The sequence below is a fragment of the Garra rufa genome, chromosome 6, assembly GCF_049309525.1.
Source record: "Garra rufa chromosome 6, GarRuf1.0, whole genome shotgun sequence".
NCBI classification, from domain to species: Eukaryota; Metazoa; Chordata; class Actinopteri; order Cypriniformes; family Cyprinidae; genus Garra; species Garra rufa.
The window spans coordinates 44,769,056-44,783,252 of NC_133366.1; the positions used below are offsets into that span (position 1 = coordinate 44,769,056).

A 14,197-nucleotide genomic window follows, 5' to 3' on the forward strand; every position below is an offset into this window, starting at 1 on the left:
GATTTAATTTAGTATTTAGTGTTTGATAACCGTATTCAATTTCTATATGTTTCCTACTTGCTGAAGGACAGAAATGTAGATGTACAGTTGAGGTCAGAAGTTTTCATACGCCTTGCACAATTTGCAAAATGTTAATTATTTGACCAAAATAAGAGAGGGATTATTTTTTTATTTAGTACTGACCCGAATTAGACATTTCACATAAAAGAAGTTTAGTCCACAAGAGAAAATAATAGCTGAATTCATAAAAATGACGCTGTTCAAAAGTTTACATACACTTGATTCTTAATACTGTGTTTTTACTTGAATGATCATTTGTGTACATTTTTCTTATTTTGCCTAAATATCATATTTTTTAAATTCAGCCCTTTAGAAGCTACAGAAGATACTTACATATTTTCCAGAAGACAAAATGTAAAAAAAAAAGTAAATTTACCCTGATATTCAAATTCAAAACTATTGCACCCCCTTAATGCATTGTGTTTCATTCTAAAGCATTTGAACCTTCTGTAATCGTTGTATATGAGTCCCTCAGTCATCCTCAGTGTGAAAAGATGGATCTGAAAATCATGCAGTCGTTGTTGGAAAGGGTTCAAATACACAAAAATGCTGAAAAAAACAAAGAATTTGTTGGTCCTGAAAGATTTTTTCTGAAGAACAGTGGACAGTTTAGAACAAACAAGGGACTCATGAGCAACTATCATGAATCAAATCAAGTGTAAACTTTTGAACAGTGTCTTTTTATATATTCAACTGTTTTGTTTCTCATGTGGACTATTTCTAAACATCGTTTATGTGAAATATCTTGTTCAGGTCAGTACTAAATGAAAAAAAAAAAACCATTATTACCATTATTAATTAAAAACATAATTACCATTTATCAGATTCTGAAAGGTGTAGGTAAACTTCTGACCTGAATTTTATTGCACTGTATAATGTAATAGACAAGTTTGGTTATAGAATGTGGTTGTCACTCCTGTAAATAACGGCAATATGTGTGAATGGAGCTGCATTAATTACTCAAATACAGACCTGACAGCCATATTCTGTTGCTGTGTGAACGATGCCTTTGTAACCGTAACCACAGCCCTTAGGTCTGACTGTTGTTTAAACTAAATAACTGTGGTATAATGTTTTGTTTACTTGAATCGGTTTTCCATAACACCCCACACAGAACCTTGGGGAACGATGGGCAGCGATCTGCAAATGGACTGAAGAGCGTTGGATCCTCCTTCAAAAGATCCTGATGTGCTGGCAGCATTTCTCTGAGGAGCAGGTACTGAATCCTTCCAGACCGTGCTAAAAAAGCTTTTACAATGCATTTAGCAGCTCTCAAAACGCCTTTTGGATCCTGCCTTTTAAATGACTATAATGAGAGCATGTCTGGGGAAACATAAAGGTTCTGAAGACCTCTTTTCTCAAGAGAGTCAGCGCGATAACATCACCAGTGCTCAAAAGAAACAGGAAAAGCAGCAGTGCAGAACACATCTGACAATCTCCCTTTAATCCACTGTGCTTGTTTTATAGCTGCTGTTTGATTCTTGGCTGACTCAGAAGGAGGAGTTAGTTCAGACTATCCAGAGCAGCGGCACAAATGACCCAAATGAAGTAGCCGCCAACCTAAGGAAACTCGCTGTAAGTGGCCACACGTAATCCAAACTCACTGAAGCGTTAAAGTCAACCCTACTTTGCATGATTAACAATCAAGTCCTGGTGGATAAAATCAAGCGTTTTGATTTTTTTCCCTCTTGTTGAATATGCTGCATGACATGTAAAATTTTCATGCTGCAGAATTAAAATGGTGTTTGAATGACGTTTTATGTTGAAACCCTTTGTAATGGGTTTGAAATCAGGCCTTTTTAGTGATGCAACACAATTCTTTTTTCCTCTATTAGATATTATATAATTCTGTTTTTCAAAAATCTTATTGGTTGACTGACTTTGAAGATATAGTATAACCAAAAATGAAAATTCTATCATAATTTGCTCCCCTTTATGTCATTTCAAAATTGTATGTCTTTTTTTTTTTTTTTCTGTGGTACAAAATATTTTGAAAAGTTGTTAGCCAGATGGTTTTTGCTCACACTGACTTCCGTAGTATGGACAAGAAATATAATGGAGGTCAATGGGAACTGAAACAGTTTGGTTACCAACATTCTTCAAAATATCTTCTTTTGCGTTCCATAGAAGAAAAAAATGACTGTCGGCTGAATTTCATTCCTCAGATTTTAAAAGCAGACCTGGAGTTGAAAAGGCAAACCATGGACAAGCTTTGCTCCCTCGTTCAAGATCTGCTGACCAACATTAAGAACAAAGAAGCCGCTGGGAAACTAGAGGCAAAGCTGGAGAGGTTTGCTCAGCGCTGGGACAAATTGGTACAGTCGCTTCAGCTCACCAGCACCAAGGTGGTTATGCTAATGCGATTCCATTTACTGTGTCTCATCTTTTCTGCAATACTGTTCCATCTATTTCCATTTCTCTCAGAATTTGATATGGCTTCCTGCATGGCCGTGCCATCACTCAGAATAAATAAAGCGCTCTCACTGAATCTCACTCTCTCTCGCTTTCATATGCACTCGAGAATCAGACTTCTATACATTTACACATGCGTGTCTTACAACTTTTGTCCCTCTTAGTTTTCAACTATTGTCACCACATCCCAGTCGGAGCTCACGCATACAACCATGGCAACTGTCACCAAGGTGACCACGAACCAGAAAAAGATGGTGAAGCATACTAAAGAGGGCATGTCTACCCCTCCACCTCAGAAGAAACGACAGATTGTCGCCGATTCAGAACTGCGGAAAAGGTGAGCTTATGAACCTTGGCTTTGTCACAGGTCACTAAATGTGGAGGACCCATTTATGACAATAGAAGCTTTGCTTTGGGGGTTTTGATAGTTCACTGACAGTTTAATATGTTTTATTATGAATAACACTATTTCAAGATTGTTGAAACAGAATGTTAAGTGAATTGATTGTTAGAAAATAAAAAGGTAATTAGTTTTGTGATTTTTATGCTTAAAAGACACTTTTTTCCCCTGTGTTAATGTATTTCCAACTAAAACAAGTTTTTATGAATCTAATGAAGGACTTTCAATAGGGTCTAATCTTTTTAAATATCCATTAAGATTTAATTATATAGCAGTCATTAACATGATTTGCTACTTGTTATCTGCCATTGAGTCGTCAATTTATGCTATTTTTTCCCTGTAAAATTTAAATGTAAATGTCTGCCAAAATTGAATTTTGTCCATTTTTAGCAGTGCATTTGCCAGATTGTTTATGGTGTCAAAACTAATACGCAACAACTATAAGGCACAAAACTCCAATTTTAATAAAACACATTTTAAAATAATACATGTATGATCCTCGACCACAAGACCTTAAGTAGCACAAGTGTTTTTTTAGCAATGGCATTGGTCAAAATTATCAATTTTTCTTTAATGCCAAAAATCATTAGGATATTAAGAAAAGATTGTATTCTATTAAGATATTTTGTAAATTTCCTACCGTAAATATATCCAAAATTACTTCATTTTAACAACTTTAAAGGTGATTTGCTCAGTATTTAGATTTTTTTTTTTTCCGCGCCCAGATTTTCAAATAGTTGTATCTTGGCCCAATATTGTCCTATCCTAACAAACCATACATCAATTGGAAAGCTTTATTCAGTTAATTGAAAAATGTATTGACCCTTATGACTGGTTTTGTGGTCAAGGGTCACGTATTAATCCATCCATTTTACAATTTTTCAATTAATATAATACTTTGAGTAATAATTTTATAGGACTAGATTTATGGTTAAATAATTGCTTCATATGTTATTGACACAAAACCGTGTTTAAAGTGTAATTTGTACAATGCAATCTATTGAACACAGTGTTTGCAATGTAACAGGAGTAATTAGTTACATGTAACAGAGTTAATTTGTTCATTTTACTATTTAATTACAAAATAAGGTTATGCCTTATTTTAAGGTGTCCTTGTTACAGTGTAATTATGCATTTAAGTTCTGGGTAATATTAATTAACTACGTGTACTTACTATATGGTTAGGGTTAGGATTAGGGTTTGTCTTAGTGTTACTTGCATGTAATTATGCATAATTAATTGTTAAAATAATAGTTAGTACATGTAACGTGTAACAAGCACACCTTAAAATAAAGTGTTACCCAAAGTTAATGTAACTAATCTATTACAGTTACTGATGTGTTAACAAATGTGTAATTAAATTGAAGTTACTTGTTAACGATTACTTGCTTCCTTACTTAATGATTTCTTTCCAGTGCTCTAAAATATGAGACACCAAGTTTTAGGTGTTTAGCACACTTCTGTTTCCTATTTTGGTTAATATACAGTGGTGGCCAAAATTATTAGAACACTAGTATTTTCACCAGCTGAAAAATGGGTTTAACTCAGTTATTTTTATCTTTTGCTGTAGTGTGTCAGTAGGAAATATCAGTTTACATTTCTAAACGTTCATTTTTCCATTAATATTAATAATCCAGTGAGATTTTTGTTTGCACAAGGAGTCTGACAACAGCCAGTGCTCCACACAGAGATCTGATCTCATCATTATCCAGTCTGTCTGGAATGACATGAAGAAACAGATCAAACTGAGACAGACTAAATCCAGAAGAACTGTAGCAACTTCTCCAAGATGCTTCAAGAAACCTACCTGCAAAGCTACAGTACTGTTAAAAGTTTAAGGGACTTGTGTAAAAATGCTGTAAAATGAGGATGCTGACAAAAGTAATGTTTTTCTTTATCAATTAACTTCTATTAACTAAATTATATCAACATTTGGTGTGGCCATCCTTTGCATTTAAAGCAGCTTTAGCCTTAGGCCACAGTTCTTCTGAATTTAGTCTGTCTCAGTTTCTTCATGTCATTCCAGACAGACTGGATAATGATGAAATGAGATCTCTGTGTGGAGCACTGGCTGTTGTAGACTCCTTGTGTAAAAAGAAATCTCACTGGATTATTACAATTAATAGCAAAAATGGAATGTTTGGAAATGTAAACTGATATTTTCTACTGACACACTACAGCAAAATCTAGAAATAACTGACTTAAACCCATTTTTAGCTGATAAAAATACTAGTATTCTAATAATTTTGGCCATCACTGTATATCCTTTCTCTTTTAAGATTAAACGTTTATTCCAAGGCATTGTTAGATGCCGTTTCTTGTCATAGCTATGCAAAGATTTCATTTCAGAAATGCTATCATAGCTATTAAACTATATATTGTTATAATTTTTAAATCTGTATTAAACCTCCAAACAATTTCAAATGTGCTAAAGTCTGATTTTGTTCTTAAAATGTTTATAATCGTAATTTAAGTGATAAAGGATTTTGAGAGTCTGACAGTAATCAGTGTTGAGGTTAACCCTGCCTGCTTAAAATGTTTTAAAATGATTAACACTTGAAAACATTCATTAGAAATTTAGAAAAGTAATTGTAAATTAATTTACATTTTAAATAGGGTAACTTGTAATCTCTAACAATTACATTTCCGGTGTAACCTTCCCAACACTGCCCACTTGTACACATTTCCTGAATTAAAATTCTTGACAAAAAAATTATCACCACTTTTTCACATGACACAAAATCGTTATTTATCTAAATAATGTAGTGAAGAAAGATTCTTGAATAAAAAACCAAGTCTTATTATCTGAAATGAAATTTATCTTGTATTTTGTTCTTTATTTCTCAAAGGAATTTATGTGCATATTTTTACTGTAAAACAGGAAAGAGATACTGATTAAGAGTTTTTTTCTGCAGTGTTGACTTTTTTGTCTAAATAAGCTCTTTTACTTTTTGACTGCATGAGTGAAACTGCACTTTCGAGTTTCTAAATGATGCTGAAATGCAAAGCCTGCAATGAGGGGGAAAATGCTAATCAATGCCTGAGTCCCAACAATATTCAAATGACTAACAAACAAACAAGAATAACTAATTTGTTTTGCTGTTCTCTCATCAATTTCCCTGCAGATTTGATGTGGACTTCACTGAAATTCACAGTTTTATGACTCGGTCAGAGGCTGTTTTGCAAAATCCAGAGTTCTCAGTCTCCCGTAAGGAGGGCAGTGTGGCAGACCTCTATGAGAAAGTGCTGGTAGGGCTACATTAACATGTTCTGTAGTGATTTCATACAACAAATTCATGTAGACTGCGACATTTTTGAACTTTAATAATATATTTCAATTGTTATATTTAAAAATGTAAAGTGTAATAGTTATATAAGTGACCCTGGACAACAAAACCAGTCTTAAGTAGCAGGGGTATATTTTTTAGCAATAGCCATAAACGCATTGTATGGGTCAAAATGATAGATTTTTTTTTAATGCCAAAAAATCATTAGGATATCAAGTTATGAAGATATTTTGTAAATTTCATACCATAAATGTATCGAAAATTATTTTTTGATTAGTAATATACATTACTAAGAACTTAATTTGGACAACTTTAATGGCGATTTGCTCAGTATTTTGATTTTCGAATAGTTGCCATATATAGTCCACCCCTAAAAACGATACATCAATGAAAGCTTGGAAAGCACATGATGTATAAATCTCAATTTTAAAAAACTGACCCTTATGACTTATGTTTTGTTGTCCAAGAGCACATATATGTAAATGCGATTATTAAAACATGTTTCATTGGAGTTTACTGTGTGATTTTTATTTTATTTATTTTTTTCAATCATTTTTGAGGCAATTGACAGGGAAAAAACAGAAAAGTTCAGAAAGTTGCAAGAAGCCACCCGCTCAGCCCAGGCTTTGGTGGATCAACTCACTAGCGGTAAATGAATACTAAGTGATCATTTTCATATGCACATTCATTTGAGTTCAAATGTCTCGTAAACGCCCCTTGATTTTCAATCAGTTTTTGCATAATTCAAAACTTGCCCTTGTTGTCTTGTAAAAGACACACACAAATATCCCCCATCTTATTTGGAAAGTAATAATCTGCATTTTGCTGCTAATTAAAGTCATAAAATCCTGCATAATGTCAGCTGTATTAATAATAGATAGAGATGTACATCGATGGGACGTTTCCCGGCTATTTTGAAAGTCTAAAGCCTTTGCCAGCTTAATTGCCTCAAATGCTGTTTCAATATGCATGAGTCTCATTTGTCCTAATGGATCTTTCTCTAAAGACGGTCAGAATTCCGAGGATATCCAGCAAGCGGCTCAGCAGTTACGTGCTCGATGGGTCGACTTCTGCGCTCTCCTGGCTGAGAGGCTGGCGTGGTTGGCCTACCAGACCAAAGTCCTGGCCTTCTACAATCTCTTCCAGCAACTTGAGCAGGCTGTGGCAACCGCTGAGAACTGGCTCAAGGTGCAGTCGCCGCCCGCGTGCGAGCCGGAGCCTCTGAGGATTCAGCTCGAGCGTTGCAGGGTAACCGCCGGCGTCTGTCCTCGTGCATGGGGTCTTGTTCCTTTGTAGATTTGTGTTTCAATGTGTGTTTGTTCTGTGTCCATATACAGGGCAAAGTCTGTCTTTTCCTGTGTCTGGCCAGGTAATGCCCTTTACCCATTGCATGTGTTCATCTGATCTCATGCAAAAAAAAAAAAAAAAGAAAGAAAAAAAAAAACACGCGATGATGCAATCATGCAGGACATTTCTATCATCCCCGACAAGACAAATAACCTTCGATTTATTTTTCTTGATCTTTTGAGATAAAAGAGCTTGAGTTACTTTGAAAACATACTATAACTTTCAGAACCTCCTCCAGTCCACAATCCTATTTGGAAAGGTTCCCAAAATTAGAAATAAGTTGATTTTAACAAGGTCCCTGAAGTTTTGGCACAAGAAAAATAACAAATTTAATTATAAATAATAAATAATGTGTGATATGACCCACAAAAATAAAATTTTGCTGAAAATGTACTCACCCTCAGACTATCCAACATGTAGATGAGTTTCTTCATCAGAACAGATTTGGAGAAATTTAGCATTAAATCACTTTCTCACCAATGCAGTGAATGGGTGCCGTCAGACTGAGAGTCCAAACAGAGAAAAAAAATTACAATAATGCACATCTAATTCACGTCGGTCTATCAGTTATCATTATGTGACGTGAAAAGCTGCATGTTTATTAGAAACAAATTCATCAGTAAGGTTTTTAAAACTTTACTTCTGTCCAAAATTCATAATAATGCTTTCTCCATGCCCTGTTGTTCTTTGTATTTATTTATTGATTATTTGTGGATTGTGATGTTTTTATCAGTTGTTTGAACTCTCATTCTGACGGCACCCATTCACTGCAGAGGATCCATTAGTGAGCAAATGATGTAAAGCTGAATTTCTCAAAATCTGTTTTGATAAAAAAAAAAACTCATCTGAGGGCGTTTCTAAGAAAATTTTCATCTTTGAGTGAACTATTTCTTGAAAAATTGTTAACTACATTCTTCTGGTTTAAGAAATAATTATTATGTCATACAGTTTATTCAGTTTTTTCTTTAAATGGGTGATTTAAAAAAATAATTTGTCTTGTTTTTAAAAAAAAACAAGCGCATGAGCAGTTAAAACGCTTACTTATGGGTTCTGGGTTTTGCTGACGGGTTCAATATAGTTGCCTCAGTTCTTTTTGCATTACATTTTGACAGGTTCACAAAACAGTCTGCAATAATTCTATCTTTCATGTCAAAAGATCAAGGAAAATCAATTTCTCATAAAATGACCCCTTTGACGGGGACTCTGGCTGGCCTGGCTGGTGAATTTTAAGTGCACTTAGATTTTTATGTAATTTAGCTATGTTGATGGTACTTATATCGGGTGATTTAATTGAAAAGGGAACACATTTCCACTGTCTGGTGGCTGTGGACTGTGTTCAGTGGGCTAGACGTGGCCTGTTAGATTAATGAATATGATATAACAGGCACAAAGACAAGTTGTGTGATTAAAAAAGTTTGAGTGATCAAAGCTCTGCAGGTTTAAAATCTTTCTTTGTTCATCTGTTCTTACCTCTTTTATCCTTGAGTATATCTGTACCTGACACCTTCCTATATGAATGTCTTTCTCGCTTCTGTCTCTTTACCAGATCCTTGTTTCTGTAATACGTCTTTCAGAAGAGACTTGTCTCCCTAAAGACCTTGAATGTCTGTGATAATTTTATCATTTGATGTGATTAACCCATTCTTTATCTTTCTATGCCCTAGGTTTACTCATTTAATATTACACACAGAGACTGACTCTAACCCTCCACATAGCCACATAAGCATATTAATGAATTAGTAATCAATTATTGTATATCAAGTATGTGCAGACAAAAGAGTAATTATAATACAATATATAATAGTCAATATGTGACCCTGAAAATTTTCGAAACTGACATTCATACAACATCATCGAAGCTGAATAAATAAGGTTTCCATTGATGTATGGTTTGTTATGATAGAACAATATTTGGCCGAGATACAACTATTTGAAAATCTGCAATCTGAGGGTGCCAAAAAATCTAAATATTGAGAAAATTGTCTTTAAAGTTGTCCAAATGAAGCCCTTAGCAATGCATATTACTAATCAAAAATAATTTAGATTTACTTTACTCCACTTTTTTTGGAAATAGGCTCATTCTCCAACTCCCCCCGAATTAAAAAGTTGAGTTTTACCGTTTTGAAATCCATTCAGCCGTTCTCCTGTTCTGGCGATATCACTTTTAGCATAGCTTAGCATAGATCATTGAATTCTATTAGACCAATAGCATCGCGTTCAAAAATGACCAATGAGTTTCGATATTTGTCCTATTTAAAACTTGACTCTTCTGTAGTTATGTCGTGTACTAATACCGGCGGAAAATGTATAGCTGCGATTTTCTAGGCCGATTAGCATTTGCACATGTGCTGCGTGATATTACTGCGCCTGCTGCGTCCATATTACTGAAGCAAACTTCCTTGACTATTACGCCGGAATGGAAGTGTAGTTCCTAATCTTATCGGCCTAGAAAATCGCAGCTTTACATTTTCCGCCAGTATTAGTACACGATACAACTACAGAAGAGTCAAGTTTTAAATAGGACAAATATCGAAACTCGTTGGTCATTTTTGAACACTATTGGTCTAATAGGATTCAATGATCTATGCTAAGCTATGCTAAAAGTGATATCGCCAGAACAGGAGAACAGCTGAATGGATTTCAAAATTGTAAAACTCAACTTATTAACTTGGGGGGGAGTTGGAGAATGAGCCTATTTCCAAAAAAAAGTGGAGTGTTCCTTTAAAGAAGTAGTTCACTTTCAGAACAAAAATTTACAGATAATGTACTCACCCCCTTGTCTTCAAAGTTGTTTATGTCTTTCTTTCCTCAGTCGTAAGGAAATGTTTTTTTGAGAAAAACATTTCAGACTTTCTCTTCATATAATGGACTTCTATGGTGCCCCTGAGTTTGAACTTCCAAAATGAAGCGTCAAAGGGCTCTAAAACGGTCCCAGCCGAGGAAAGAAGGGTCTTATCTAGCAAAACTATTTTTTTTTTTTTTTTTTTTTTTTTTAAATTACAAGTTATGTATTTCTTAACCTCAAATGCTCATCTTGTCTAGCTCTGTTTGTACTCTGTGTAGAGAATAAAAAGTATATAAATTGTATATGTTTTTAGAAAATAACTGATCGTTTCGCTTGATAAGACCCTTCTTCCTCGGCTGTGATCATTTAGAGCCCTTTGAAGCTGCATTTAAACTGCATTTTGGAAGTTCAAACTCGGGGGCACCATAGAAGTCCATTATATGGAGAGAAATCCTGAAATGTTTTCCACGAAAAACATCATTTCTTTACGACTGAAGAAACAAAGACATGAACATCTTGGATGACAAGGGGGTGAGTACATTATCTGTAAATTTTTGTTCTGAAAGTGAACTACTTCTTTAATATCCTAATGATTTTTGGCATAAAAGAAACCCATACAATGTATTTTTGGCTATTGCTACAAATATACCCGTGCTACTTCAGACTGGTTTTGTGGTTCAGGGTCACATATACAAACTGTGTATGTGGTTATATATATTTTTTATATAAAATAAATCTAATAATCTCATATGGTAGAAGACAGCAGTAATGATATTAGTATAAGTTACAATGTTACTATTTTTATTGGATCAATAAAAATAGTTTTATTACAGCTATTTTATTGTAATTTATATACAGCATATCGTAAATAAGCCTTTATTAAAGGACAGAAGGTGCAGTGAAAGAGTTGCAGAGAGAGAACTCAAAGCTAAAGATGAGATTTTCTGAAGTTTTTATTGAATTTGTGAAGTCTGTAAAAACATTTGCCTCACAACAAAACAAATTATTCTTTGTGTTTGAATCAGTATAGACATTTCAAGTTATGAGTCAAGTTCTAAGTGCTAAATATTCACGTTTGTTCCCACTTCAGGTGTCAAGCCCTGACAGCAAAACGATGGGGCCATTTTCCTGCTAGTATTTCCTGCCAGTGCTAGTGCCATTATGTGACTTAGCTTGAACCGTTACAAGCCTAATGCTTTATTACCTTTCACAGGATGAGATCGCTCGCCTCTCCGCTCTCCAACCACAAGTGGACAAGCTGCATGAACAACTTGAGGAGCTGCAGCAAAAGGAAGAGACGCCTGTTCTCTTTGATGCTGACATCTCTGCCTTCCAAGAGCACTACCACCATGTCCTCGAGGACCTGAGGGCCAGGGAAAGACAGCTTGTTCTGGGTGAGGGATGTCTGGCGCTATGCTATTTGGGTTAACGTTGAGGGAGTTTAAAAGTGGATCACTCACATACTGTACTATGATAGTGCTTGTATGTAGGATTCAGACTGCAGTGTGGTCTGTTTGATCACGTTAGCCTCAGAGCTGGCAGCATTTTCATAAATCTTTCAAATCAACAAGCATCTCAGTCCTATTATCCTACACAAGCGTCTGAAACTTTCATGGCCTTGTTCTAATTTTTAAGCACTCTCTGGCTGAAAGGTAATTCGTGTCTAATGAGTTTCTACACAGTTTAAAAAGATTCTTACACTTCCAAGACACCAATATGTATGCACCATATGTTTTTTTTCCCTCTATGCTGATTGTGGGTAAATCTTCAGAATTAAGCAGAATGGTAACTGGAGCTGACAATACTTAAACTGTACTCTGAACAGTAGCTGAAACATCAGATGATTTAATAGTAAATTGTTTGTAAAAAGCAAATACAGTTGTGCTCATAAATGTAAATATGCCTTGCAGAATATGCAAAATGTTAATATTTTTAACAAAATAAAAGGGATTATGAAAATTGCATGTTATTTATTTTATTTAGTACTGTCCTGAAGAAGTTATTTCACATAACAGATGTTCCCTCTCAGTCGGTCTCTCGACGTCACGTCGGAGGCCGACGAATTGGGATATCGCTTAGAGATACCAATCCTCTTTGTGTGTAAACTAAACGAGCCAATGCACATTGGCATGCATGATTGCATCCAGCTGTCTCTGATCACAGCGTGAGCATAAATAGGCAGCCGGTGCAATGCATAGACAACATTTCGCTTCGGAGCCGATCCTCTGACAGAGACGGACGAGCAAACGAAAAAGAAAAAGAAGTTCAACTCACTCTTCTGCTGGTGTTTGCGGCACGGCGCGTCAGCGGTGGTGGTCATCATCTGTGGGTGGAAAAAGCACACAGTTAAGGACTGCACTACCCGCCTTCTGTGTCGCAGCGGCCATCTCCCCTGTGCGCTTCAGCACAGAGCAGCTTTCTAAAAGAGTGCCACGGGTGAACGTCTTTTTAAAGACGAGGCATTTAAAACAACATGCCGTTTCACCCGTGCGTTTCTGGATGCGGTCGTTACCTGGCGCCGGGCGATGGTCACGATCTCTGTCTGATGTGTCTTGGCATTGAATGGAACCCTCCATAACGTCCCGATCCTTCTCAACTGGACGACTGGTATCTTGGGGTGGCCCGCACTGGTTCTCAGCGCCCCACCCCAGTGCCTTTCTTCCCGGAAGTGCATGATGAGCTCACTGGGACGTGGATGGCACCTTTTACTGCCAGAAACTGCTCCAGTGGCACATCCTCCCTCACCACCCTTGATGGCGGACCAGCGCGGGGGTACACGGCTGTCCCGCTTCCACTTGGCGGGGCAATCCGTTGCTCCCCTCCCGGGCCTGTAGGCACTCGTCGGCTCTGATCGGCAGTGCCTACACTGCTTGTGGGGCCGCTGGCTCCGCCCTACACGCTATGGCGTTGTTACAGAAGTTCTACGTTTACTTTGCATCGCGACGGACCTCGCGCTACGAACGGCGAAGGTGACCGCGCCATCTCTGGCTGTGTCTAGCCAACATGAGGGAAGCCGATAAGATCAGGTTTCTAAATCCCCCCATGTCCCAGAATGGCCTCTTTGGCGACGCGGTGGAAAACTTTGCCCAGCAGTTTTCTGCCGCACAGAAGCAGACTGAGGCCATCAGTCATATCTTGCCCCGGCGTGCTCCTGCTGCTGCCTCCACCCGGCAGCCGGCTTCAGCTCCCGCTCCACAACAGCCAGCGCAGCAGCCTTCACAGCGGTGCTGTGGAGCCGGTGGCAGGGCGCCCGCCCCGCCCATCCAGGCTCCCACCAAGACCAGAGGGAAACGCAAGAACAAGCGTCCCTGAGACAGGTGACCCAGAGATGGAGGAAGCTGCTCTTCGGGAGGTGGTGAACGCACCACTCCCTCCCCCGGAGGAGGGCCGGGTGAAGAATCTTTTGTTTCTTTTTTCCCCGTCATCAGCCTCACGGCCGGTGACACCCAAATTTTCAATAAAAGAGCAATTTCCTCTATCTCTGGGTCCCCAGAGGGGACAGCGGATGTTGCACGGGTCAACCCCGGGCCTCATCCCGTCTCCTCTCTCGCCAGCAGTCGGCACTGGGCGGTTGGAGAGTGCTATAAAACGGACTACTCACGCACCAGCTGCCAGAACGCAGGTAAATGTCTTGCACACACTACACACAGACACACAGAAGGCAGAGCATATCAGTACAAGGTCCTGCCCTTCGGGCTGTACCTCTCGCCCCGTGTCTTCACGAAAGTCACAGAGGCTGCCCTTGTTCCCCTCAGAGAACAGGGCGTTCGTGTCCTCAACTACCTCGATGACTGGCTGATACTAGCACAGACTCAAGAGCAGTTATGCGAACAGAGGGACCTGGTGTTGGCACACCAAGATCAGGGAGGACGAGGAGCAGGTCCTGCTAGTAGCACCCTACTGGCC

General features: G+C 37.7%; 1 protein-coding gene across 1 annotated transcript in view; it reads left to right on the top strand.

Annotated features, from left to right (window-relative positions):
* The window catches only part of dmd (dystrophin), a 138,166-nt gene that overhangs the window by 16,207 nt on the left and 107,762 nt on the right, over nucleotides 1–14,197 (top strand). Inside the window, exons 9-16 of the mRNA XM_073842260.1 lie at nucleotides 1,175–1,276; nucleotides 1,528–1,635; nucleotides 2,226–2,405; nucleotides 2,637–2,809; nucleotides 5,998–6,121; nucleotides 6,720–6,807; nucleotides 7,166–7,407; nucleotides 11,505–11,685. Coding sequence (XP_073698361.1) covers nucleotides 1,175–1,276; nucleotides 1,528–1,635; nucleotides 2,226–2,405; nucleotides 2,637–2,809; nucleotides 5,998–6,121; nucleotides 6,720–6,807; nucleotides 7,166–7,407; nucleotides 11,505–11,685 — 1,198 coding nt within the window. The remainder of the gene's footprint in view (nucleotides 1–1,174; nucleotides 1,277–1,527; nucleotides 1,636–2,225; nucleotides 2,406–2,636; nucleotides 2,810–5,997; nucleotides 6,122–6,719; nucleotides 6,808–7,165; nucleotides 7,408–11,504; nucleotides 11,686–14,197) is intronic.